This window comes from Carcharhinus amblyrhynchos, chromosome 13 (genome assembly GCF_965287045.1).
Source record: "Carcharhinus amblyrhynchos chromosome 13, sCarAmb.v2.hapA, whole genome shotgun sequence".
NCBI lineage: Eukaryota > Metazoa > Chordata > Chondrichthyes > Carcharhiniformes > Carcharhinidae > Carcharhinus > Carcharhinus amblyrhynchos.
In genome coordinates, this window is record NC_137336.1 from 51,231,386 (window position 1) to 51,257,518 (window position 26,133).

Here is a 26,133-nt window from a genome sequence, read left to right on the forward strand (position 1 = left end):
TGAAGGAAAGAAGAGGGTGCAGAATGTAGTGTTACAGTCATAGCTAAAGTACAGAGAAAGATCAACTTAATATGAGGTAGGTCCATTCAAAAGTCTGATGGCAGCAGGAAAGAAGCTGTTCTCGAGACGGTACGTGACCTCAGAATTTTTGTGTCTTTTTCCCGACGGATAAAGGTGGAAGAGAGTATGTCCAGGGTGCGAGGGGCCCTTGATTATGCTGGCTGCTTTGCCAAGGCAGCAGGGAGTGTAGACAGTGTCAATGGATGGGAGGCTAGTTTGTGTGATGGACTTGAGCTTCATTAATGACATTTTGTAGTTTCATGCTTCTTGGACAGAGCAGGAGTCATACCAAATTGTGACACAACGAGAAAGGATGCTTTCCAAAGACAAGCTTTTTACCCCTCCTATGAATACAGAGAGAAAAATGGGTTAAAAAGATAATTGCTGGGGTCCTGTGCGGATGACAAGAAGAAGAAGAAACAGCCACCCTGCAGAACCAGAATCTCCCCTTCTGGGATAAGACAACAAGTGTCTCCAACAGATTATGAATCTGCCTAAGTCAGATCTGCCAAAGTCAGCCAACTAATGGCTGCAACACACCATCATCTGCACCTCACAGACAAGCCCAGGGCTGATTTGTATATATTATTTTACCTTGTATTTGGACTGCTAACTTCTCATTTCTGATCTGTGTATGTGCATGTCACGTTTTTATGATTTTTCTTGGGTTTTAGTAATGAATGAACTGACTGTTTCTCTGACTGAAGAAAACCTGGTTAAATTGGCTCCTTCTAAAAGGTAAATACATTGGGAAAAGGTATTGATGGGGAAAGGATTTTTAAACAAACCTGTTGTGACCAACCAATGGGAGTTGAATAAAGAGGAAAACCAGTTCATTTTCCTCACCCAGGATCTTAAGAAAATTAGTGTCCATCCTCAGTTGTAACAATTGGGGGATCTCTTCTGAAAGTTTAACAAATGGGGAATCTCATCTCGGACCAGTTGTAACAAATTGGGCCCTTGTCAGAGATCTTTCCCATAGATGAAACAAAGAATTGGAGTCAGGAAATTAGTTTTCCTTTGAAACCAATTTATAAAAATGCAAAAAAAGGTTTTCTTGAGTCTGTATTACTGAAGTTTAAAAATTTGATGCCAACGCTTATCTTGAAGGAGGGAATATTAATTTTGAGAACTTAAAAGCGATGTCCCTCGAAGAGCTAAAAAAGATAGCGAGGCACTTAGAAGTAGAGCTGCCCTTAAAAGCTATATATGGTATGATAATACAGCTCTTGTCCAGAAAATTGCATCACAGATGTAAGTCAAGATTACAAAAAGTAGCAGAATTGCTGATAATGCAGCTCAAACGGTGAAATGAATAATTAGATGAGAGATGAAAGAGAGAGAGAGAACATAGTGAAAGAAAGGAAACTTCCAATGAAGGCTACTTGAACTGGAAAGGAAGATAGAGGCATCTGTAAAATAATACTTCCGAGCAGACAGGTAAAATCACTTGAGTCAAAAGAAACTGAATGGGCCAGAGGAAGGCAGCCATGATCTGTAAGAATACAGTGAAACCAGCTTAGTTCAGAGCCTTAAGTGGGACTCCAGAGCCAGTTGCACTGTTAGATCTGCAATCAAAGATGCTGGGGATGCACAGCCAAGGTTTGCATAGATATAGAGAGCTGGAAAGTGTTCAGGGGCCCAAGAGGAGGCAATAGAACCAGTGAGGGTAGGAATAGTTAAGAAACAACTTCTTGAATTTAAACGATTCAAGTCTGTTAACAAGGGCCCAGAAAAGACTGATGGAATTTAAAAGGAGCAAAGGGGATGACCCAGAAATTCAGGTACAAGATACATTTTTCACAGAATTAAACAAGGACCAGGGGAGTGTGATGATGGATGTTTTTAATTTTCTTTTGAAAATGGTGGTATTCTGTAAAGAAGGCTGTATGTCTGTGTGTGCATGCATCCATGGTTAATTAAACTGGGGAAAGGGTAATAGAGACAGTATCACTGTGAGTGGTGAAAGATGAATGGGTAAGATGACAGGTTGTAATGAGTTGTAATGAGAGCCTATCGTGAGGTAGATTTTTAAGTAAATAGATTGGATTTAAAATTTGCATTAGGAGATAGGTAGATACTTCACTTTTTAGTTCTTAATTTTCAAAGGGGTGTTTAGAAGTGACAAAAGGGCTTTACGACTTCAAAGATTTCATGAGTAAACAAGGGAACATTATTAAACTTTATTGACCCAAAAGTGAAGGCAATGGGAAAACAGGAAAAAATTCTACACTTCAGAGAAGTTAGGTGGAATTTTCCTGTCCCATCCACCACAGGAATCGTAGCAGGCAGGGGGAGGGGGAACAATGCAAAGGTCCATTGGACTCAGGCGGGATTTTCTGGTCTTGGGGCGAGAATGGCTGGAAAATCTTGCCCGTTGAGTTGAAAGAAGTGCTTGTGGACAATGAATCTCAGGTGAAAGAGGAAAAGGATACTTAAAGAAAAACATTGTGTTGAGGTGACTAGGTGGGGGAGATGTCCTGAGATCATCTCTGTATTTGGAGAAGGTGTAAACGTTGTGACAGCCAATCAGTCAAGCCAAGGATGTTTTCAAAAGCAGTTTGTTTCTGGACCTTCTGTAATTTCCCCAGAAGAGTGGATTACCTGGCAGTGTGAAACCATGGTCAAGTAGGTGGTTCGCCCAGGATGAGGCTGGCCCATTGCACTTCAGGTGTGCTGCCGCATACAATGTCCCCAAATGCGGGATTCTCAGCTGCAAAATTAATGAATCGATTTAACGAGCCATGTGGATACCGTTATTAAAATGATAACAGTTTTGCCCTGGGTAATATTATTGGCTATTTATAGTTAAAAATCTGAGGGAGAATTTAGCATGGCCTAATGTACCTAACCAACACATGCTTTGGACTGTGTGAGGAAACAATGCACTTAGAGGAAACCCAATCAGACACAGGGAGAATGTGCAGACTCTGCATGGACAGTGGCCCAAGCCGTGAATCAGCAGCGCTAACCACTGTGCCACCATACCATCCTGTGGTCATAACAGGAGTCCCTAGACAAGTAAGGAGACAGTGAGAGAGGTGCCATATCCAGTTGCGGAGCCCCTCAAAATTAAAAGGGCCGAAGGCAAGCTGGCAGAAATATAAAGAGACAGGGTAGAAGCTGAGGAAGTTAAAAGAAGCAACACTAGACCAACAGAAATATAAGAGGTCCAAGAGGACCTGTAAAGGTTAAAAAGGAGGACAGGAATAGATCTGTTTGGCAAACAACTTCAAGGCAGATTTAGTTGGGGACAGGAAAAACAGATAGTGAGGGAAATGCTTCACTCAGTTGAAGAGCAACAAGGGAGTGCAGCAGGAGATGAACATCCTCTTGGAGGTAGCAATGTTTCAGGAGATGTGGGACAGGTTAGGGAATGCAAATTCCCAAGGCAGCAGAGGGTGCAAATGAAGTAATGTTTTGTTTGATGGCTCATTCCTTGGCAAATTTAAATGAGGAGCAGGGAAATTCCCAAAGAGGCCACAGATGTGTGAGGGTGTTGCCCCACTTAGCTGTTGAACAACAGGGGAGTGCAGCAGGAGCTGAACCTCCACCTGAGGTCAGTAGTGTTCCCGAGCACATGGGACAGGCTGAAGGAGGTAACCCTTCCTAAAACAAAAGAGGAAGAGGAGAGTCTACCCTAAAGTAGGCAAAACTTGTAGAAACCACAAGGGATATACCAATAAAATTTATATGGAGCTAGCCCCAGTGAATCAAATAAGAAAGTTTCAACTCTCAACTACAAAAACCTCTGCAATATCAGGGCAGAGTCCATTAAAGGGAAGGTACCAGAACTGAGTTCAGACCAAAGCTTAAACTTGGGTTACCACTCATTCCCACCACAGGAATCAGATTTCCACAAGAGAAAGGGAAGGTAACCAATCCCAAAGCTGGCAATATCTATGGAGATCACAAAGTGAAATAGTCCTAATTCACCAGATGAAACACAACAAGCATTAGGCCTCAACCAGAACTGTACTGACAAAAAACTCACTAAAAATCAGAATCCCTAGAGAAGGTGGAAGTCAAAGCATAGTCAACCAACCTCCTAGCAATTCGATCCGTACCACTGCCTGTGTTTAAGCCAATAGGCTTGTGGGGTACAAAGGTAGGCAAAGAGTTAAACTTGACAAGCCCAGCTCAGCAAATCAGCCAAACAAAAGGAAGAGCCTTAGATAGCCTAGGGCAAGAGGAAAACACTGCGTCAGCAGGTTGGCCCTTATCAGCAATTTGGGAGATAACCGTCAGGTAAAACAATCAAACTCCACTGATGATACTGAATCCAGCATTACAACAAGGGACTGACAGAAGGTTACTGTAAAAAGTCTGACAACACCAGGTTGTCAGACTTTTTACTGTGTTTACCCCAGTTCGACGCCAGCATATCCACATCAGAAGGTTACTGACCAGAGATGACTATGAGATAAAGCAACATGAAGTATATTTTTGCAAAAAATAATTTGAAACTCTGAGACCAGGTTAATTTGTAAATGAATGTAGGCAACCACCTCAAAGAAGATAAAAATGAAACTGTACGAGAAGGTTATCCAAAGCCTAAAAAACTTAGTGTCATTTGGTTATTGACCAATACTATAGGAATTACTGAGAATGCGTGTATATAATTTTAAAAATATTTTTTGCCTTGTAATGTGATGAGAATGAATCTCATCTCTTTCCTGGTCAGCAGATGTGAAAAATGCAAAGGACTGAAATTTAATATCCTGTGGTTACGAAGACAAGGCTGATTTGTACATCACAGCAGTCAGCCAAAAATCTATCTTCTTTTGATTTATATCTCAGAATGTGTAAAATGGTCTGAGATTAAAGAAAAACAGACTCTGTATGCAATATATGCCTTTCTCCCCCTCCTGGGAATACAGAGAGAAAAATGGGTTAAAAAGCTAGCTGCAGACTATTGCTGGGGGTGCTGTGTATGCGACAAGAAGAAGAAACAGTCACCCTACATAAGCAGGGATATTTTTTCTCATTCTCCGCCTTTGCTGGAGGCAGAACTTTAGCTGAAGCAACAAGCAAAAAGGAAGTAGGACAACCTCTACAGCTATCCTGCAGAATCAGGATCTCTCCTTCTGGGGTAAGGCAACAAATGTCGCCGACAAATTGGGCATTTGCCAAAGTCAGCTCTATCAGAATCCCCCATCGTAATGTAACACCATCTATACCTCACAGACACCCAAGGAATGATTTGTATGTTTTTAAAATACATGGGACACACTGTACTGAGCAGAGGATAAATAGAGAGCCAGGCTCAGGGTCTTCACTCACTTTCCCAGAGCAGAGACAGCTGGACCTGTGAGGGACACACTGTACTCAGCAGAGGATAAATAGATTGGATGTAATATAATGCACTTACTCAAAAAAGGGAGGGGGGCAGAAAGTATAGACCAGTTAGCTTAATGTCTGTGTTGGGAAATTGTTAATCTATTATTAAGGAAGTAATAACAGGACATTTGGAAAGTCATAACACAATCTATCAGAGCATGGTTTTATGAAGGGTAAATCATGTTTGACTAATTTGCATTCCTCAAAGATATAACAAGCCAAGTGGATAATGAGGATCGTGTTGATGTAGATCATCTGGACTTCAGGAGGGCGATGATAAAAGTTGCATAGCAGGTAAATACACAAGGTAAGATCACATGGGGTTAGGGGCGATTTATTAGCTTGGATATAAGACTGGCTAAATGACGGAAGGCAGAGAATAAGGATAAAAGAGTATTTTGCTGGTTGGCAAAATGTAACTAGTAGGGTTCCACAGGATTCAGTCCTTGGTCTCCAAATATTTAAAATCTATATTAATGACTTGGAAGCAGGGATAGAAGGTACTATAGCCAGATGACACTGAAATAGATACAAAAGCAAATTGCAATGAAGAAATAAGAAATTTACAAATGGATATAGATAGGTTAGGTAAGTCGGCCAAAATGGAGATGGAGTTTAACGTGGATAACTATGAGGCTATCCATTTTGAATGGAAAAATAGAAAGGCAACTTATTATCTAAATGGGAAGAGACTGTGGATTGCCAAGGGACAAATGGAAGTGGGTGTTCTCTTGCATGAGTCACAGAATACTGGTATGCAGGTACAGCAGGCAATAGAGGAGGCAAATGGAATTTTGGCATTTATGGCTAAAGGAATAGAGTATAAAAGTAAGGAAGTGTTGCTGCAACTATACAATGTATTGGTGAGATGGCACCTGGAGTACCGTGTACAGTTTTGGCCCCCTTATTTGAGGATGGATGTAGTGGCAGTGGAGGTGGTTTAGAGGAGATTCACTCGATTGATTCCAGAGATAAGGTTTGCCTTATGAAGACAGATTGAGCAGTTTAGGTCAATACTCTGTACAGTTTAGAAGAATGAGAGGAGATCTAATTGAGGTATAAAAGATGATAAAGGGGATTGACAAAGTACATGTGGAGTGGATGCTTCCTCTTGTAGGGCAATCTAGAATAAGGGGTCATAGTTTTACGATAAGGGGTAGAGCTTCTCATTTCTGAGTTGTGTGTGTATGTGTGTTGTGCTTTTATTATTTCTCCTCAGGTTTTAATAGCCAATAACTTTGACCAAGAAAACCTGGTTAAATCGGCTCCTTCCAAAAAAGTAAATACAATTGGACTTAAAAACATCAAGATTGTTAAAAATTTGGGGCCCCGTCCCAGTCATGACAAATTGGGCATTTCATCTGGCATCAGTTGTAATACTATGTACAGCAACAAAAACAGAAAATGCTGGAAAATCTCAGCAGGTCTGACGGAACTACGTAGTATTACACTAAGATGAAAGCAAATTACTGCAGACATTGGAATCAAAAACAGAAAATGCTGGAAAATCTCAGCAAGTCTGACAGCATCTGTAGCAGGAGAACAAAGCAAATGTTTCGAGTCTGGATGACCCTTCATCAGAGTTGAGGGAGCGAGAGTTCTTAGCTCTGATGAAGGGTTATCTAGAATCAGCAATGTGTAATTCTCTTTACTATTATTACTTAGGAAAATGGAACATGTCATGGTGTATTTTATAAGGATAACATGCTACCTCAGGTTTAACACACCAAGAATCTTTACAGATTGTATATAACCTATGTTTAGATCTTATGTATGTGGTAACTTTGTAATTTGTGTATTAGTTGAGGCTATGTGCCATTCGTAATCTTTTATTCTTTTTAATTAATTTCTCCTAAGCACTGGCAGCTACTACAAAAACATATAATCGCAAAGTAGTTCCCATAATTAAAAGATAGGGATAGGCACCTGCTGTAATAAGAACTCCACGGGATATCAGTTAGACATTTGGAATAATGAGCATAAATGTTAAATTACTAGACTTGACATTGTGCGTTCTCTTATCTCAAATAAACAAAGTAAATTTCTTAATGCATCTTATCACCTCAAGTGGTAAGCCAGAAATTTTAATGAAATGTATCATCAAAGGGACGTTCCCACATCTAACTGGTACATTAGGCAGCACGGTGTCATAGTGGTTAGCACTGCTGCCTCACAGCACCAGAGACCAGGGTCTGATTCCTGGCCTGGGTTGCTGTCTGTGCGGAGTCTATATGTTCCCCCCTTGTCTGTGTGGGTTTCCTCCAGCTGCTCCAGTTTCCTCTCACTGTCCAAAAAGACATGCTCGTTAGGTGCATTGGCCGTGCTAAATTCTCCCTCAATGTAGCCAAACAGGCACTGTAGTGTGCTGGCTAGGGGATTTTACAGTAACTTCATTGCAGTGTTAATGTAAGCCTACTTGTGACATTAATAAATAAACTTAAAACACTTAAGTAACCAGTTCAGTTCCCTTTCCTTTCCTCCGTCAGCAGCTTGAAATAAGGTTTTTGAATGTTCTTGTTTTGTGCCGCAATCTAGTGTTGACAGAAAGGAATCTAGAATTTGTTAGGCTGTCAGTTTTACTTTTCTGTCTCTTTACAACAATTGTTTAAGAATTTAGAATTTTTTCAGAAACCTAGAACTCTGATGGATAGAATTCAAGTCTTGTGCTTGAATGGTACAAACACTACAGCGAGGTGGCTACAGTTTGTTCGATATATAGAAGACCAACTTCAATCAATTTACTAACTGGTTTTACTAGATCATCCTCCCAGATCATGTCAGTGGTGGGATTAGTCACTGAATATATCATGTGGGCAGCACGGCATTATAGTGGTTAGCACTGCTGCCTCACAGCACCAGGAACCCAGGTTTGATACCCAGCTTGGGTCACTCTTTGTGCGGAGTCTGCATGTTGTTCCCATGTTTATGTGGGTTTCCTCTGGGTGCTCTGGTTTCCTTCCACAATCTGAAAAACATGCTGACTAGATGCATTGGCCGTGCTAAATTCTCTCTCAGCGTACCTGAATAGGCGACGGAGTGTGGCGACTAGGGGATTTTCACGGTAACTTCATTACAGTGTTAATGTAAGCCTGTTTGTCACATTAAAAAATAAACTTAAAAAAACTTTAGAAGGCCAGTAAGGAGGCAATAGGAAATTACATCATTAGATGACCATCACCCTTAAGAAAGCAACCAGAAGCTGATTACACACCATCTAAACCAATCAAGTATTGGCACTGCTGAAGCTAATTAAAGTGCAGGAACACTTCTGATCTTGTGGATGCATTCTAGTTTGGGAAGAGTTGAAAAGCACCAACTTTGAGCTGCCCAGCATGCTGACTTTGAAACTGATGACAAGATATTGCTATCCTGCTGAGAGAAGACAGCAATGTGGAGATGCTAGCGTTGGACTGGGACAAGCACATCTTCTTGGAGATCCTCTCCACTCGGAGCAGAGTCGCTGAGCACAAACTGATAGCCAAGTTCCACTCACATGAGGACAGCCTCAACCCGAGATCTTGGGTTCATGCCACACTATCTGTAATCCCCACGACTTGCCTGGGCTTGCAAAATCTCACTAAGTCTCCTGGCTGGAGACAATACACATCTCTTTAACTTATGCTTGGTCCTCTCTCCACTCAGGTTGTCTGTACCTTTAAGAATTGATTATCTGTAAAGGCTCACAGTTCAACCATTATCTTGTAAATTGAGTTTGTGTCTATCGATGCCCTGTTTGTGGACACAAGTCCTCACTCACCTGATGAAGGAGCAGCGCTTCAAAAGCTTGTGTTGCCAAATAAACCTGTTGGACTTTAACCGAGAGAAGACAACCACAGAGCTAACAGAGAGATGGCGAGAAAAGACCTGTAGCCCTAGGCTCTATCAAGAACAAGAACCACATGGAACCAGCTTTGCTAACTGTTACTTCTGTTGCTGAACAAACATTTCCAAAGTTACATCATAGAATAAACTCTGAAAAGAAGAAATTGGAGGTTAAACACACCCAAAGAGCTAACAGTGACCATTTCCAGTCTCACCCTCTCTTAATAGCCAAATCTGCTTTCCATTCACTAAGTATTTTGAAAGTGCAAAGGTTGTTTAAAAATTAAATTTTCCAAAACTGTAACAATTGTAGACTTCAACATGATTCCAGGCAATCCATCTTGAAGTCTCACCCTGATCACTTTCGCACATTTCATGGTGCAGTCATGCACAAAGACATGCACTTAGAAATAGATAAAACTTACACAAGCTTGCTAAAGATCGTTTTTATTATTTGAATCTAAGATGAATCAAAAAAACTGAAAGAGCTGTAGGCCCAGTCAAAACTACAATACATTTTATGCAAAAAACAATGAACATCTGCTGCAAATAAAAGTGAATCACAAAGTTAACAGAATACCTGGTTTAAACGATTGATGTTTAGAGATTAGCTTCCTTCCCCGAGGAGGCTGTGTTTCTTGGCAATTGAATAGGCTTCAGTGCACCAAACTCCATCTGGAAGGTTAATGCTGCCAATTTAATTCTACTTTTTTTTACCATTAGTAAAGATGAACGCTGTTTAAATTTCTATATTCACGTTTAATGTAAAATACATGGACCCAGCATAAACATTACTCTGCTGATTACTTTTGAAAAGAGTGCCAAAAGCGCTTGGATTATTATTGGGATAAAAATATATTGGCTTTATTTTCAGAATTGTATTAAGAGACAACGACAGCAATTATCTTTCTGCACCGTTGATCAAAGACAGAGAAAAAAAAACGCTAAAGCAAATGAAGAAAATAAAGTTTACACGTTAGTGCCGGAGACAGCTGTCAAAGCAACTACACACAGAAGATGAAAACCAGCAGTTTCCGACCACTGTCAACATGTGCAGTCCTAATCTTAATACAGTCAAAATTTCCAACTACATGTGACATTGGCGGGAGCTTTTCCAACGGCTTACGTTATGGAAAAAGAATGTACGAGAAAGAGGAGGAGAGCAAGAGGGGGGAGAGAAAGACCAAAAGGCGGCTTTGAGTTGAAGAGGGGTCCAAGAAGAGGCAACAAGAAATGTGTATGAACTTGCTGTGTCGGTGAGAAGTTTTCGAAGCACTAACTCGAGAGGGAAACGTTGAGACAATGGAAAGGAACAGCTTACTTTCCTGACGAATTTTTTTAGCAAACAATCTGCGCTACATGCAAGTGGAGAGTTGTTGGTTTGAAACATCACTGCAGCTAGACTGGCCGCACAGTTACTTTCTGGTAAAATCTGTTTATATGTTTATATTTTAACTCTTCGCATGCATCCAGTTATCGTACGCAACTATATTCTTTGTGCCCAGTACATGGGGGAAATTAAGTTACAGAATGTCTGGGAGCACCAATTTACAACAAATCGTGAGAGAAAAATTATAGACAGGCCTGGTATTTCAACTGATCCCCCTCCATGAACAAGCTGGCATTTCAGCCAACCTCTCCATGGACATGCCTGACCCACCGTAGGGCAGCACGGTTGGCACAGTGGTTAGCATTACTATCTTACAGTGCCAGGGTCTTGGGTCACTGTGTGGAGTTTGCACGATCTCCCTGTGTCTGCGTGGGTTTCCTCCGGATGCTCCGGTTTCCTCCCACGGTGCAAAAGACATGCTGGTTAGATTCATTGGTCATGCTAAATTCTACTTCAGTTTACCTGAATAGGCACCGGAGTGTGGCGACTCAGGGATTTTCACAGTAACTCCATTGCAGTGTTAATGTAACTTGTGACCAATAAATTAACTAAGTAACTTTTATTTATTTTGTCAGTTTTGTAATCTTTAATCTTCAAGATCAAAACGTACCTAAAACATTTAAATTATTAACCAAGCTTTGGCTTATTAGTTTAGCCTCCAGCCTATTTTGAATTTGCACTAAGTTGATATCAATATAAAAGAATTCTCTAACACTGAACAAGGTTCCATTGATTTCCTGCAGTTGGTCGTATCTGAAACAATGTCAGAATCTCAAAGGAACTACATTTGGGTTTCTTGCATTTGAATCCTTGTGTTAAAAGGATACTGATTTCAGTTTCAGCATGAACAGTATTGGGAATGAAACCTTCACTGGAGGGTCCTGAAGATCTTTGAATTAAATTTCTCTCCCATTTTCTCAAACCAATCCCTGACCCACTGATTCAGATTCATTTCTGCACTGCTTCAGTCAGTTAACACCTCAGAGAATATGCAAACCGGCAAAGAAGGGAATCCTTTTGTCAGAGGATGGGTATTGGCGGATAATTGAAATTGCTCTCCAGTTTTGATGTCAGATGTACAGTAGTATATATTGTTGGCACGTGCATGAAGTTGAATAAGAGACAAAGATGTCTGCGTGGATTCCAGTTACTCTGGTTTCTGCCCACACGCCAGAGAGGTTAAGTTGATTGACCATGCGAAATTGCCCCTTAGGGTAAATTAACAGGGTATATAGGTGGGGTTACAGGGATAGAGCTCGGGTGCAGTTGTTGCTGGTGCAGGCTCGATGGGCCAAATGGCCTCCTCCTGCACTGCAGGGATTCTATGATTATAATGTGTCATTTGGAGAAGCCAAAATACAAAGAATGAACTGCACTAAATATTCTGACTTGTGATTGTATCCTGTTAAACCCCTTGAATAATAGGAGTGCAGAATTCACGTGGTGTGTAAAATTTTCCGCTTTGAGCCTGGTATATCAGCCGCACTCCGTTACGATATTGCACTGGTTCTGAGTATAACACAGATGGGGGCTGAAGAAGCAGAGCACTTAATGTATTTTTAAAAGATTTAATCCTCTCCCTCACCCCATTATGCAGATGCTACCTTGCAGAAATTTAGCGAATTCAATTATGGCATGATACAAATGTTGCTGCTGCTTTGGATTGCCACGTGGGCATGAATTTGTTTCCAAAGAGGGTCCTCAGTCACTCCCTGCTCTGTTGTATTTGATTAACTCCATTTATTCTAGGCTGTGGGGGCACCATCTAAGAATAATTGGATATATAGCACCAATGCATGTCCATATATAAGAGAGAAAGCCTTTGTTTTGCATGTTAAAAACAATGATAAATCAGTCAGTGCCAATTGAGCCACAGATGTCACACATTCATGGTCTTTACATTCTCGCTGGTAACGTTAGCCTCCTATTAAATCCTGCAGAAACTTTGAACTGTGTCACAGGATGCTGCACTTTATTTGGGGTTCATTGTCGTAGCAGTGATGAGGCTAAAACGCAAGTGAATTTTGGAAAGAGAACACCGAGATATGGCTCAGACTTGAAATCCACAGCTGAATCTCTTTTATTCATTATGAAGCATATGAATATAATTACTGGATTCTAATATTTGATTAGGCCATATGGCAGTGAGGAGTCTTCAGGAGTAGCTGAGCACAGAACAGAATGGGACCAGCAGGAGCAGGAGGAAGTGTTTGTGTAACAGCTGGGAGCAGATTGCTGGTTACCACTCCAATGTACCTCAGATGAAAGTGCATCAGGTTCATGGGCAAATATATTTGCAGTTGGTTGCTACCCTCATGGTGGTTGATCTCTGAAATTGATTACCTTCGGGTGGCATGGTGACACAGTGGTTAGCAATGCTGCCGCACAGCACCAACGACCCGGATTCGATTCCAGGCTTGGGTCATTATCTGTGCGATATCTGCAAACTCTCCACGTGTCTGCATGGATTTCCTTCAGGTGCTCCGATTTTCTCCCACAGTCCGAAAGATAAGCTGGTTACATGCATTGGTCATACTAAATTCTCCCTCAGTGTACCCAAACAGGCGCAGGACTGTGGTGACTAGGAGGTTTTCACAGTAACTTCATTGCAGTGTTAATGTAAGCCTACTTGTGATACTAATAGATAAACATTGTAGCAGTGGTTGTTGTCCTGCCTTATGTACAATCCTTCAGTATGATCCACATTATTTAGCCATTTTTCTTTATTCTGTGGGTTTCATTTGCTGGGCCAATATTTGTTGCCCATCCCTAATTGCACTTGAACTGGTTGGCTTGCTGGATCATTTCAGAGGACAGTTGTATGAAATAAACAGGTGATCTCAGGCTCACATTCCCCAATATAGAGCGCCAGCCAGACTGTCTTGTTTTGGTGATTAGAATGTTCTTGACCTTATAAAACAGATATCAGTTTACTTACTGTGAGCAATGCCCCAAAATATTCTGAATTGTGAACAGCACATTTGCAAAACAAACTCAGAGAAGCAATGCAACTCACAGAGCTCTGTTTCTGAGTTGGAAAAGCAGGTGGCCAGTGGTTGAAAACCATTGTGGGAGAGAGTAACACCTCGGCCATCCCATTGATGTCCAAGCTCTGACCGTTTCCATATACAGGCAGATTCCAAAATGGGTGAGCAGCTTTGAAATAAGGGCATACTGCTTTATTATACAAGTTAGGGGCCTATGCCAGTTCTGGGATCTTGCTGCAAAATTCAAGCACAATCAGGCAGAGTTATTGTCTTATATTCACTACCTTGTTGTACCAGGTCTTTTTGCAGCTTAAACAGTGGCTCTTAAGTGGATCATTAGAGGCTATTCAAAAGATAATCACAAAAAGTTTGAGAAGTTGTGAATCCAGAAATTGCCCAGGACCTGAGAGTCTGATGGAAATCCTGCCTGGTCTGACACGTCAACTGGAGCAGGGTAGCAATTTGACTCTTGCAGACCTTTGCACCCTTTTTGAATGAATCCCGAGACCTGTCTTGATTAATGGCTCAGATTGGCATGGACTATTGAGCAAAGCAATGGCATTGCCAATTTGCTGCATGTAAGTGTCACAACTTTTCTTCTTCAGATCTGTAAACCATTCTTGGAACTTGGGCAGCGTTCAGGCTTTCCTTTTGAAGATTCTGCAAGATATCTGTTTCACCCAGATTTATGTTGCCTCGTAAGCTACGTTCCAATTGCTTACATGTCTTGCATGTGGATATTTGGCATCTGTTGTTTAATGTTAGAACTGCAGATAATTAAAAATGATTTCCCCCAGATGAGTGTGTTTACAAGTTAATAAGGAATTTCCTTAAAAATTGTCGCAGATTGCTTGTGGGTTCTGTCAGTAGTATTTTGAAATTATTGCAATGTAATGTAGTGTAAATCAGTATCATCCATGCACATTGTTCGCAGCCCTGTTATTTTACTTCATTTCCACTCTGTCCCTTCTTTCCCTGTTTTCTTGGAGAAGATGCTTTATGTTGTAGTTTAGTTCTATGTGGCTGAGAACCCAGTAGCAATTAATCAAAGCCATCATACTTTGTGATTCTAGACAAGGAGTATTATTAAATTGTTGGACCAGGTACAAAGATCACAACCAGAACCAACACTGTCTGTACCTGGTGTCTACACGTGCACACTTTACAGAAAGCAAGCAATCAGGATACCTACTTCCTTTTGTTATCCTTAGAGGTACTGAGCCTAATTGTCGCACATCAAACAAATGTGACTGATTCATACAGAGTCTGTGACCTTTTTGATCTCTATGGCTTGACACTGTTAAGGAAAGAACTAATGGGTTAAATAGCACTGATCAGACTGGACATAGTTAAGTTTAGGTTTGCCTAAAAACATGATTGTTCCACAGATGATATTTTAGGTATTTATTCTGATTATCCATGAACTCTGGTTTAACATTGAATGTGTTATATCAGCGAACACCTCTGGACTTGTTTGACGTGATGGTAATGCTGAGTACGGTACCTGGGCTTGTTACTCTGAGGTTGGTGAGTTATTGAAACAAGTGGGAAAAACACACTATATTATTTGCATAGTTAAACATTTTGATGCTGCGTGGAGAATATGTGGCAGAATTCAATCAGTGCTTAATACTTACTGAAGGACATTTTTACACAGAAGTAATAAGACTAAAATCATACTAAACTGGAACTATTCCCCTCTTCATTGTGTGACACCAGCACCATATAAGCTTCCCAGGCAATGGCCACCATGCTAGTGTCTTTGAAAGAAAGTGTCCTATGTCCAATATTCCTATGAAAGATAGACTTGACCTTCTGTGTCTTCCCAAAATCCTGTGCTTTATGTTTCTATTATAGTTTTTTCTTATACAGAAATAATAAATAGTGCATTGATTGAACAAATATATATGTTAGTCTTTCTAATCAACATCATTCTAGGTCTCCTTTATTGAATCTAATGTGTTAGCCCTCAAACATATTTATTTCCACTTTTGCTATACTGGATCAATTTTGATTAAATACTCAGGCAAACTCATCTGATGTCTATATTTTGATTTAAATTATTAGCTAATGATGTATGTGGCAACATTTTAGCTTGCCTCAGCACTGTCAGCTTCTAGTCACAGGATTGTGGCTTCATTTGGATGGCACGGTAGCACAGTGGTTAGCACTACTGCTTCACAGCTCCAGGAACCTGGGTTCGATTCCTGGCTTGGGTCACTGTCCTGGAGTTTGCACATTCTCCTTGTGCCTCCGTGGGTTTCCTCCGGGTGCTCCAGTTTCCTCCCACAGTCCAAAGGTGTGTGGGTTAGATTGACTGGTCATGCTAAAATTGCCACTTAAGTGTCCTGGGATGTGTAGGTTAGAGAGATTAGTGGGTAAATGTGTAGGGATATGGGGATAGAGTCTGGGTGGGATTGTGGTCGGTGCAGACTCGATGGGCCGAAGGGCCTGTTTCTGTACTGTCGGGTTCTATGGAACTTGAATACATTCAAGCACTAGAACTAAGGAAGAGGCACTGGGGGGTGGGTCTCAAGCAGTTAAGGTCTCAACTAAAAGGAAAGACTGAAGTAACTTGGGCTGAGGGTGATAATATAGAGACAAGCCAAGTGTGACTTTAGATTGCTTTAAGAATCGGAAAATTCTCCCCACGTCCCGGACAATATTTATCCCTCAACTAGCATGAACAGAACAGACTATTTGGCCATTTATCTCATAGCTGATTGTAGGAACTTAGTGTTTTCAAATTGACTGTGATGTTTTCCTACATTATACCAATCACTACATTTCAAAAATACTTTACTGGTAATAAGAGATGTTCTGGGGAATTGAAAGTTGCTGATGTTATTCAGGACATCAAGGGAACATCATTCAGATATCGGTAAAATCTCCGCTTACTCTTTCACCGAACTGGATTTCAGCCAAAAATACCAGAATGCAGAAATTTCGAACAGCTTTTCTGTTTCTTTGTGTTTCTCTGATGGAGAGCAGTGTATAAGGAGGCTGAAACTGAGTAGGGAGGTAATCACTCCAATCAATGTCCAAAAGTGTGATTGCAGTTCCATGTTGCTGAAATTCACTATTTTTGGCAAATACTTAGGGGTAAATAGAATCAAAAACTAAAGTGACTTTGTACAGCATTTTAGCTGATGAAAGCTGATTTAAAACTGCATGCCATTTCTTCCTGCAGTCTTACAATTTTATGTATCTCCATCAATTGTGTCCCTGGTGTTCAAGAAATTCCACAATGGAACGTGAACAGATTTAGATGAATAGATTTGCTGCCCAAAGAATGACCATGCTTTCTCTAAAAACACTATGTATGTGAGAATGACTCAAGTTGAGTATAAAAAGCACCAGCAAGATCTCCACATCTCTGTGACTGATCTCGAGCTAAACCACTGTTTCTGGGACTCTGATTATTCACCTCATGGCAGTGGAAGCTCGAGAACTCCACATCAGAGGAAACTTAACAGACTTGATTTTTTTTTCACCACAGGGTTGCTGCAAGTGCCTGCTGATTTTATTGACATTGCTCTAAGCACATTCACAATGTAGCAAGGAGGTGTTTGAGGCCTTCATACCACATTCTTTGTATTTTATCCATTTCTGGAAAAGGAATAGCAAAGTCCTCAAGTAAAATAACTTTTATTCAGTAAGCAGTAACTGAAAACACACATTGACTTCCTCTCAAAACTCTTTCAGTGAATCAAGATGCAGAGCTAATCTAGGTGGTTAGCTGGATTGGCCATGCTAAATTGCCCCTTAGTGTCCAAAGATGTGCAGGTTAGGAGGATTAGCGGGGTAAATATGTGGGAATAGGGCCTGGATGAGATGATGTGTTGGAAAGTCAGTACAGATTTGATGGGCCGAATGACCTTCTTCTTTACTGTAGGGATTCTAAGTACTGGACATGCTTATGAGTAAATGAGAATACTTCTGAATTTGAACAAAATGTACTCATTCTTTGTGTTTATTCATTTAATCAAGGTAACTGGTTTCAAAGATATCAGTTGTGTGTCCAAAAGTATCATTTGTAGCCTTGGCTAAAGACCCTGCAGAAAATGTGATAGAATCAAGCTGAACGAAACGACACTCACATACATAGAATGCCAATTTAGTTGTGGAATTTAATATTGGTAATAGTGGCTGAAGAGGGTGCTGAATGGATTCATTTTTATCTTAAAAACTGTTTAAAATCAGTTCCTTTGTTGTCTGCCATTTGTCTTATTCAGCGCGTCCAAGGCACAATACTCAAAAGTTCTGAATACTGGGGAAGCTGAAAATCTGAAATAAAACAGAAAATGCTGGATGAACACAGCAGGTGTGGCAGTATCCGTGGAGACAGAAACACAGTTAATGCTTTGAGCCAATATGATGCTTATGGACTGTGGAAGGGACCCAAAACATGGACCAGAACCGTACCACCTCGACCACCATGGAATCAGAGCGGGGGAGGGTCCGACAATGGAAACTCCCATTGACCTCAGGCGGGAATTTCCAGTCTCACTCCAGCGTAGCCAAAAAATCCTATCCATGAACTCTGTTCCTCTCTCCACTAACCAAAAATCACAGCAATAGGAATTGTGACTAATTTCGCTCAATAACTGAAGCGCATGCAATTAATTATGTTCTGTTCCAGCTGAGGTCCCAACAACTGGAGATTTAGCTCCTCTGGGTATATTGCTCAGAAACAGTCTCTTGAACTACTGGACTAACTGCAATAATTTTTTCAAGTTGTAATCTGACTTCTTTTATTCCAATTTTTTGTCACGATCTGCTCAATTAGCATATACCTAATTAGAGAGGAGTTTTGGCAATGCTTAAAGTAGAAATTCAACTGGTCTGTTTAGGATACCATTGCAAAAGGAAGTTAAGCTGGAATTAGTGGAGGCTCTAGCCATAGTTTTCCAATCTGCCTTCGATATTGAAGTTGTGCTAGAGGACTCAATGGTTGCAAATGTTGCACTCCTGTTCAAAAAAAGGGACAAGGAATAAACCAGGTAAGAAACAGAAGACAGAGAGCAGTGATTACTTTTTTTCAAACCGGAGGGAAGTATAGAATTGTGTACCCCAAGGTCATTAGTAGAATCAATAATCTTGACTTGGATATTCAGGGTATAACTTATCATAGAAACCCTAGTGCAGAAAGAGGCCATTTGGCCCATTGTGTCTGCATCTACCACAATCCCACCCAGGCTTTATCCCCATATCCCTACATATTTACCCACTAATCCCTCTAACCTACGCATTTCAGGTAGGTTAAGGGGCAATTTTAGCATAGCCAATCAACCTAATCCGCACATCTTTGGGCTTTGGGAGGAACACAGTAAAAAGTCTGACAACACCAGGTTTTAGTCCAACCGATTTATTTGATAATACTCACAAGCTTTCGAGGGGACTGCCTCTTCGTCAGGTGAATGGAGAGTTCTAGCCTCAGACAGAGCATATAAAGCACAGACAGTTTAGAGATTACTGATTAAAATGCGAATCCTTACACCTAACCTGCTGTTCAAGACCTGAAGTGGCTGACAATGTGAGTGGAAGGAGCACTGATCACAGGTTACAGAGATGTGTATTGTCTCCAGACAGTACAGTAAGTGAGGTTTTGCAAACCCAGGCAAGTCACGGGGGTTACAGATAGTGCGACATGAACCCAAGATCCCTGTTGAGACCGTCCTCATGTGTGCGGAACTTTGCTATCAGTCTCTGTTCAGCGACTCTGCGCTGTCGTGTGTCGTGAAGGCCGCCTTGGAGAATGCTTACCCGAAGGTCAGAGGCTGAATGCCCGTGACCACTGAAGTGTTCGCCAACAGGAAGGGAACAGTCTTGCCTGGTGACTGTCGAGCGATGTTCATTCATCCGTTGTCGTAGCGTCTGCATGGTCATTGGTACATTGGGGAGACCATGCAGACGCTACGACAACGGATGAATGAACATCGCTCGACAGTCACCAGGCAAGACTGTTCCCTTCCTGTTGGCGAACACTTCAGTGGTCACGGGCATTCAGCCTCTGACCTTCGGGTAAGCATTCTCCAAGGCGGCCTTCATGACACACGACAGCGCAGAGTCGCTGAACAGAGACTGATAGCCAAGTTCCGCACACATGAGGACGGTCTCAACAGGGATCTTGGGTTCATGTCGCACTATCTGTAACCCCCGTGACTTGCCTGGGTTTGCAAAACCTCACTTACTGTACTGTCTGGAGACAATACACATCTCTTTAAACTGTGATCAGTGCTCCTTCCAATCACATTGTCAGCCACTTCAGGTCTTGAACAGCAGGTTAGGTGTAAGGATTCGCATTTTAATCAGTAATCTCTAAACTGTCTGTGCTTTATATGCTCTGTCTGAGGCCAGAACTCTCCATTCACCTGACGAAGAGGCAGTCCCCTCGAAAGCTTGTGAGTATTATCAAATAAATCGGTTGGACTAAAACCTGGTGTTGTCAGACTTTTTACTGTGTTTACGCCAGTCCAACGCCAGCATTCCCACATCATGACTTTGGGAGGAAACCAGAGCACCCAGAGGAAACCCAAGCAGACACGCAGAGAATGTGTAAACTCCACACAGACAGTGACCCAAGCCAGGAATCAAACCCATGTGAACCATGCAGTGCTAACTAACCACTGTGCTACTGTGTAGCCCCTTCAGAGCTCAGAATGTAGCAGACAGTGAAGGGGATAGTAACAGATTTCAGGAGCACTGGTGAAATGGGCAGACAGATAACAGGTGAAATTTAAAGCAGAGAAGTATGAAATTATTCATTTTGGAAGGAAGAATGAGATAGAGCTACAGAAACTAAATGGTGAAATTTTAACAGAGGTGTACAAAGAAAAGGATCTGGGGCCTTAAGTATACAAGTCGTTAAGTTGACAAGATAAGGTGAGAAGACTGTTAACTAAGGCATACAAGTTCTCGGGTTTTATAAATAGAGGCATATTGGATAACAGAATGGAAACTATGTTAAATCTATATTAAGTTAAACCACTGGCTAGGAACTAGTTGGAAGATTGTGCTCCATTCTGGGCACCTCACTTTAGGAAGATTGTCAAGACATTGGAGAGGGTGCCAAAAAGATTTATTGGAATGGTACCAGGAATTAGGGACTTCCGTTGTGTGAAAAGAACAAAGGAGCTTGGACTACTCATCTCAGAATGGAGATTACACAGAGATTTAATAGAAGAGTTAAAAACCATGAAGGATTTTAATATGCTAAATAAGGAGCAATTGTTTCCACTGGCAGAATGTTTGGTGCTCGAAAGATAGAGATTTAAGACAATTGGCAAGAGACCATGAGGTGACATGAAGACTTTTTTCTTGCAGCATCTTATTCTGATCTGGAAAAGATAGTGCAAACAAGTTCAAAGAGAAGAAAACATTTGCAATTGTGTTGTGCCTTTCATCACCTCAGGGTGTCCAAAGCACTTTACAGCCATTGAAGTATTTTTGATGTGTCATCAATATTGTAATTTAGGAAATGCAGTGGCTAATTTGTGCGCATGATAATGACTGGATAATCTTACATGATGTTGATTGAGAAATAAATATTGGCCAGGTTACTAAGGATAGCTTCTGTGCTCTTCAAAACAGTGTGATGGGATCTTCTACATCTCAGAGGGCAGCGGGGACCTGACTTTCATTCTCATTTGAAAAAAAGGCATATCTTTCAGTGCTGCACTGGACTCTCAGCTTAGATTATCGTGCTGAAGTCTCTGGAGTGAGATCTGAACTCACCCACTGAACCAGAGTTAACACTGAGGCCAGGATTTTGCTGCCATGAGGTATGTTACCACATCAGGACCCAATGCCAGATTTAGGCCTGTGTGGACAGCCTCTGGGTCCCTACCGATAGTCTTCCCAGTGACAGCCAAATAAAAGGTTGCCATTGGAACCAGTGTCCAGTTAAAGGCAGCAAGCTGCCTCTGCAAACTGATTGCCTAATTGACAGTGGCCCGATCTTGCTATGGAGGGATGTGAAGTCATGCCTGAAATCTCGAGCTTTGGGATTACTAGGGCAGTAATATTATCAGAGACTGTGACAGAGTTGTATTGCAATTTAAAGCAGTATGCCTCATAGATAATGCCATAGTGTGTGTAAAGAAGTCTTGCAAAGTGCTCTATCTTACATTTAGAATATTTGAAAGGAGGAAATCTAAAAAGATAGAATAGGAATAGATGGAAAATCAGGTTTTGTGACCCTACAATTTCCTGACTACAGGTCACCGTGAGCACTGCTAATCAAAACGGCCCTAGGGTTCTTTGAATTCCCTTAAAACCCTTTGTTATCTTGCCTGTGTATCCTGTGTATCCTGTGTATCTTGCCTGTGTACCCCTGGACAGTGAATGGCAAGGGCTATACCAGTGGGAGCAGCTTTGGTCAATCTCACACCTACTCTCACTCATTATCCTCCCAGGGGTGAATTTTCAAACCAAAGCCACTGATCGACCCCAGCTCAGTAGTAGTGTGCATTCTAACTGCCCATAATGCCAATGTGGCTGAGACCAGCTGTCTTAGCAAAGACCAGGATTTAACCTTGGATTGTCCTTGTCTATGACTTAGTGCTTGCTACAAACGTTATCCATTTTAACTGACAATTTGGAATGTACCATGCAGTGTAATAAAAAGACCATGTTCCCTCTACGATGTTATGTGTGTTTGATCGTGTTGCAATCTTGAATATACTATGCAGTGCAATAAACGCTGGGGAGGCAATGGCCAAGTGGTACAGAAACTCAGCTAATGTTCTGGGGACCCAGGTACAAATCATGCCATGGCAGATGGTGGAATTTGAGTTCAATAAAAAATATCTGGAATTAAGAATTTATTGATCACCATGAAATGATTGTCGGAAAAACCCATCTCGTTCGCTAATGTCCTTTAGGGAAGGAAATCTATCATTCTTATCTGGTCTGGCCTACATGTGACTCCAGAGCCACAGCAATGTGGTTGACTCTCAAGGGGGAATAGGGATGGGCAATAAATGCTGGCCAGCCAGCGGCGTGTTTGTCCCATGAATGAATTTTTTTTTAAAAAGCTGTGCATAACAAAGAAGCGAAGGCAAACCTGCCATAGAGGAAGGGATGCTAAAATTGTTGCTAATATTCCTGATATACAGATAGAAATTTGCCAGTGTTTCTCACTCCAGATGATTAACATGAGTCCTACAGAAAGTACATTGATGTGAATATTCACTGGGGACAAGGTTGGGATCAGCTAGGTGGCTATGTGATCAAATGATCATTCAACTTTCATTCCTGAATGGTCAATCATGTAAGGTATTTGCAGGACTATGGATGCTGATGGAATTGTTCCCCAGTATGAGTTACAAACCTAAGAATGGACAAATAAAAGGAGAATTTTATAGGTTTCACATAATACCCGCTAAGCACAGTTTTGAACAAAGAGATTGTCTCAGGTATTTGGATACATACATAGTTCAGTGAAAAGCTGTCTAAACAATAACCTATGTTGACGTTCCTTCCTAGATTTGATGATGCTGTGGCTTGTTCTCCTTTTCTGCTTTACGTCCCATGCTGCCAATCAACTTCTGAAAAGCCAAAAGACGCCCATTACAATTGACCCTTCCCAGCTTATCTGCAGCGCTCCTGGCCCTCCAGGAGCTCCTGGGCCTCCAGGTTACCCTGGCCAAGCAGGGACACTTGGAAGAATGGGATTTCCTGGAAAAGATGGGACAGATGGTAAAGATGGTCCCAAAGGACAAAAAGGGGAACAAGGTAAAATAATTCCATTGCTCTTTCTAGTAGTTCTGTCAGGATGAATGGAATTTACAGTCATGGTTGTCAAAGACAGTGCAACCTAACACTTATGTAAGCCTTCTGAATACTTCCACAGTCAACACAAAAGTGTAGATTCTAACTTCAGTTTAAAATGGATGACAGAGAGTCAGAAGTCCATTTTATATTGTTTTCCACTGGTTGCTGACTCCCTATCCTTCTTTAATCATATCAAGTCAAAATTTACCCCAGAGGAAGAGAGCATTAAGCAAGTTTTCTAGGCCCTTTATTAAAAAGAGCATTGCAAATGACATTTATAGTTTTTTTTTTAACATCCTCATGCATTTTTATAAACGTTGCTATTTTTAGAATCACAATGGGACGTCATACATGATGCCTCTGGTTATCTGTTAAAATAATACTTGGATGGGTACAAGGATAATAGGTTAAGAAATCCAGAACACAATCAGATTGTAAGAAAAATGTAAACAGCTAATGGCTTTTTAATCTATGTTTATCAATGGAATGTTGAGTAGGGAGGAATCTAAATAGCCTGCAGCCTGTCCAAGTATTCACAACCTTTGCTATATTTACTTACAGCATACATAAATTCACAAAATTTGTATGTGAATTAAGGGTTAATCCACACTAAGAAAAGAGGATTTTTAACATTCTTGACCTCAAAATTGAAACTTTAAAAACAGTAAAGTTAAATAGTTAAAGTTTATTTATTAGTCACAAGTGGGCTTACATGAACACTGCAATTAAGTTACTGTGAAAATCTCTTAGCCACCACACTCCAGCCCCTGTTCAGGTAAACTGAGCGAGAATTTAGCATGGCTGATTTACCTAACCTGCACATCTTTGTACTGTGGGGGGAAACTGGAGCACTCGGAGGAAACCCATGCAGACATAATGAGAACTCCACACAGACAGTGACCCAAGCCAAGAATGGAATCTGGATAACTGGTGCTGTGAAGCAGGGGTAACCACAATGCAACTGTGCCACCCTGAAATAGACTTCAGCTTCTAATCTAGTACATTAATATTTACTTTGTAAAATTACTTTACTTGCATTATTTCAATGGTTGATTTCAAAAGTTCATGGATTGAAAAATTATTCCTTGACTTAAACTAAGCCAATTTTTTTTTGATTTGGCAAAATGTAGAAATGATGAATTATCCTTATAAAGATCTTTAACATCCTTAAACTTGCCCTTACATTTCCTTGTTTTATTCTCATCTCGAATACAGTCACTAAATTTGGAACTTTGATTTATGTGCTTTCCTTCCATGGGTATTATATTTAAAACTGAGTTTAAATGTAGAAAATGAATATGTGGTTACTTCATCCTTATGTGATGCTTAACATCTTACTGTGCTGTAGCTGGGAAGTTGAAAATTACAAGACAAAAATGTAATTAAAAAATCCTTGCAATTTTGAGTTTTGAAACATGAAACTATTCCACAACATATATTCCTTTGAATTAACAGCAGATTATGATTTCATTTAATGGAACGAACGCTGCCCATGCCATAATACGTTTAACATAGGCAATAGGCTGGGAGGGAGAAAACTGAATTTAAATCCGAAATGGCTAAAGGCTGGGAAAGAAGGTTGCTCTTTGGGGGGTTCCCCTTTGCCAATCATGGGATGTCTCCCTTGAAGTGAACACTCCATTACCTCTTACCTGCTCCTTTCCTTATGCCCAGCCCCTCTCCTTGCCCCTCCCCTCCCCCCCCACTTCTAACCTTCCCTAATCTTCCTGGCCCAAAACAGACTCACCTACTCTGGAGATCGAAGGCTCTACTCCCTACCTGTTGTCCCAGCAGCTGCCACTGATACCTCCCACAGGACCTCTGCCCCAATGAGGAGATGAAAGTCCCATTCAGCCCTCATTAATAAGCCCCTCATGGGCTTATTAACCCCTCACAGACTTCATGGCTGTGGGGGTGCTTGGGCTGTTGTCGATGGGCATTATGCTGACATGGTTTCCTGGGGGTAGGGTTTGGTGTGAGTGGTGGAGTGGCATGCAATTCCACACTCCCCTCCATGCATATTATTCAGCCCACTGGAGCACCACCCCCAGGACATTCCCCTCCAAACCATTCACCATTCTGACTTGGAAGCATAATGCCATTCCTTCACTGTTGCTGGATCATAATCCTGGAACTCTCACTCTAACAGTATTTTTGGTGTGCTACACCATTTGGACTGCATTGGTTCAAGAAGGTAGCTTACCACCACCGTTTCAAGGGCAGTTAAAGATGGACAATAAACGCTGGCCTAGCCAGCAAGACCCACACCCCATGAATGAATAAAAGAAAAATGTTTAGCTGCAATGCCCTCTACAGCATGCTAAATTAAATGTTGACATGAGAAATGGCCAATTATCCAGATAACCTGTTCAGACCTTAGCAAGAGTCAAGAACATCCAAGATCTGAAGAGAGGAAAAGAAATGAACATAAGAACTGATAATCAATTCAAGTCATCTACCGAAACGTGGGCTAGATTTTTGAAGAAGGATCAGAAACCCGATACCTGGATGTACCCTGGGTCCTGACACTGTGTGCAGACTGCGTCACTCTCGTGATGGTATTTCAAAATTCAAATTGCCCAATTGGTCAGAAGGCAAGTTCTGTCTCCAGCTGAGGTCAGCTGCTGTTGCCTTACAAGGGACAAATAAAGTGGTAGTGCGGACTAGATTATGTAAGGTCACCAGAACTGGCATGAGGAGGTTCAGGAAAGGTCAGCTTTAAATAAGTAGAGTGAATGTTGCTGATAGCCCTGTAGT

At 41.2% G+C, this 26,133-nt stretch overlaps 1 protein-coding gene and 1 long non-coding RNA gene across 3 annotated transcripts in view; one reads left to right on the top strand and one right to left on the bottom strand.

Moving 5' to 3' along the window:
• Nucleotides 1-10,261, bottom strand: LOC145351907 (uncharacterized). Its single transcript, XR_013888470.1, has 3 exons — nt 10,196-10,261; nt 9,803-9,897; nt 1-404 (listed from the first exon to the last, which is right to left on the bottom strand). It is a non-coding gene; the product is annotated as an uncharacterized LOC145351907 (long non-coding RNA).
• The window catches only part of c1qtnf2 (C1q and TNF related 2), a 25,444-nt gene continuing 4,925 nt past the window's right edge, over nt 5,615-26,133 (top strand). The window contains exons 1-2 of one of the 2 annotated variants that reach the window (XM_080201685.1): nt 5,615-5,694; nt 23,089-23,337. In XM_080201685.1, coding sequence (XP_080057811.1) covers nt 23,094-23,337 — 244 coding nt within the window. In that variant the 5' untranslated portion in view covers nt 5,615-5,694; nt 23,089-23,093. Of the gene's footprint in view, nt 5,695-10,391; nt 10,648-23,088; nt 23,338-26,133 lie in introns of those variants that run through there. The other variant, XM_080201684.1, reaches the window with a different exon arrangement.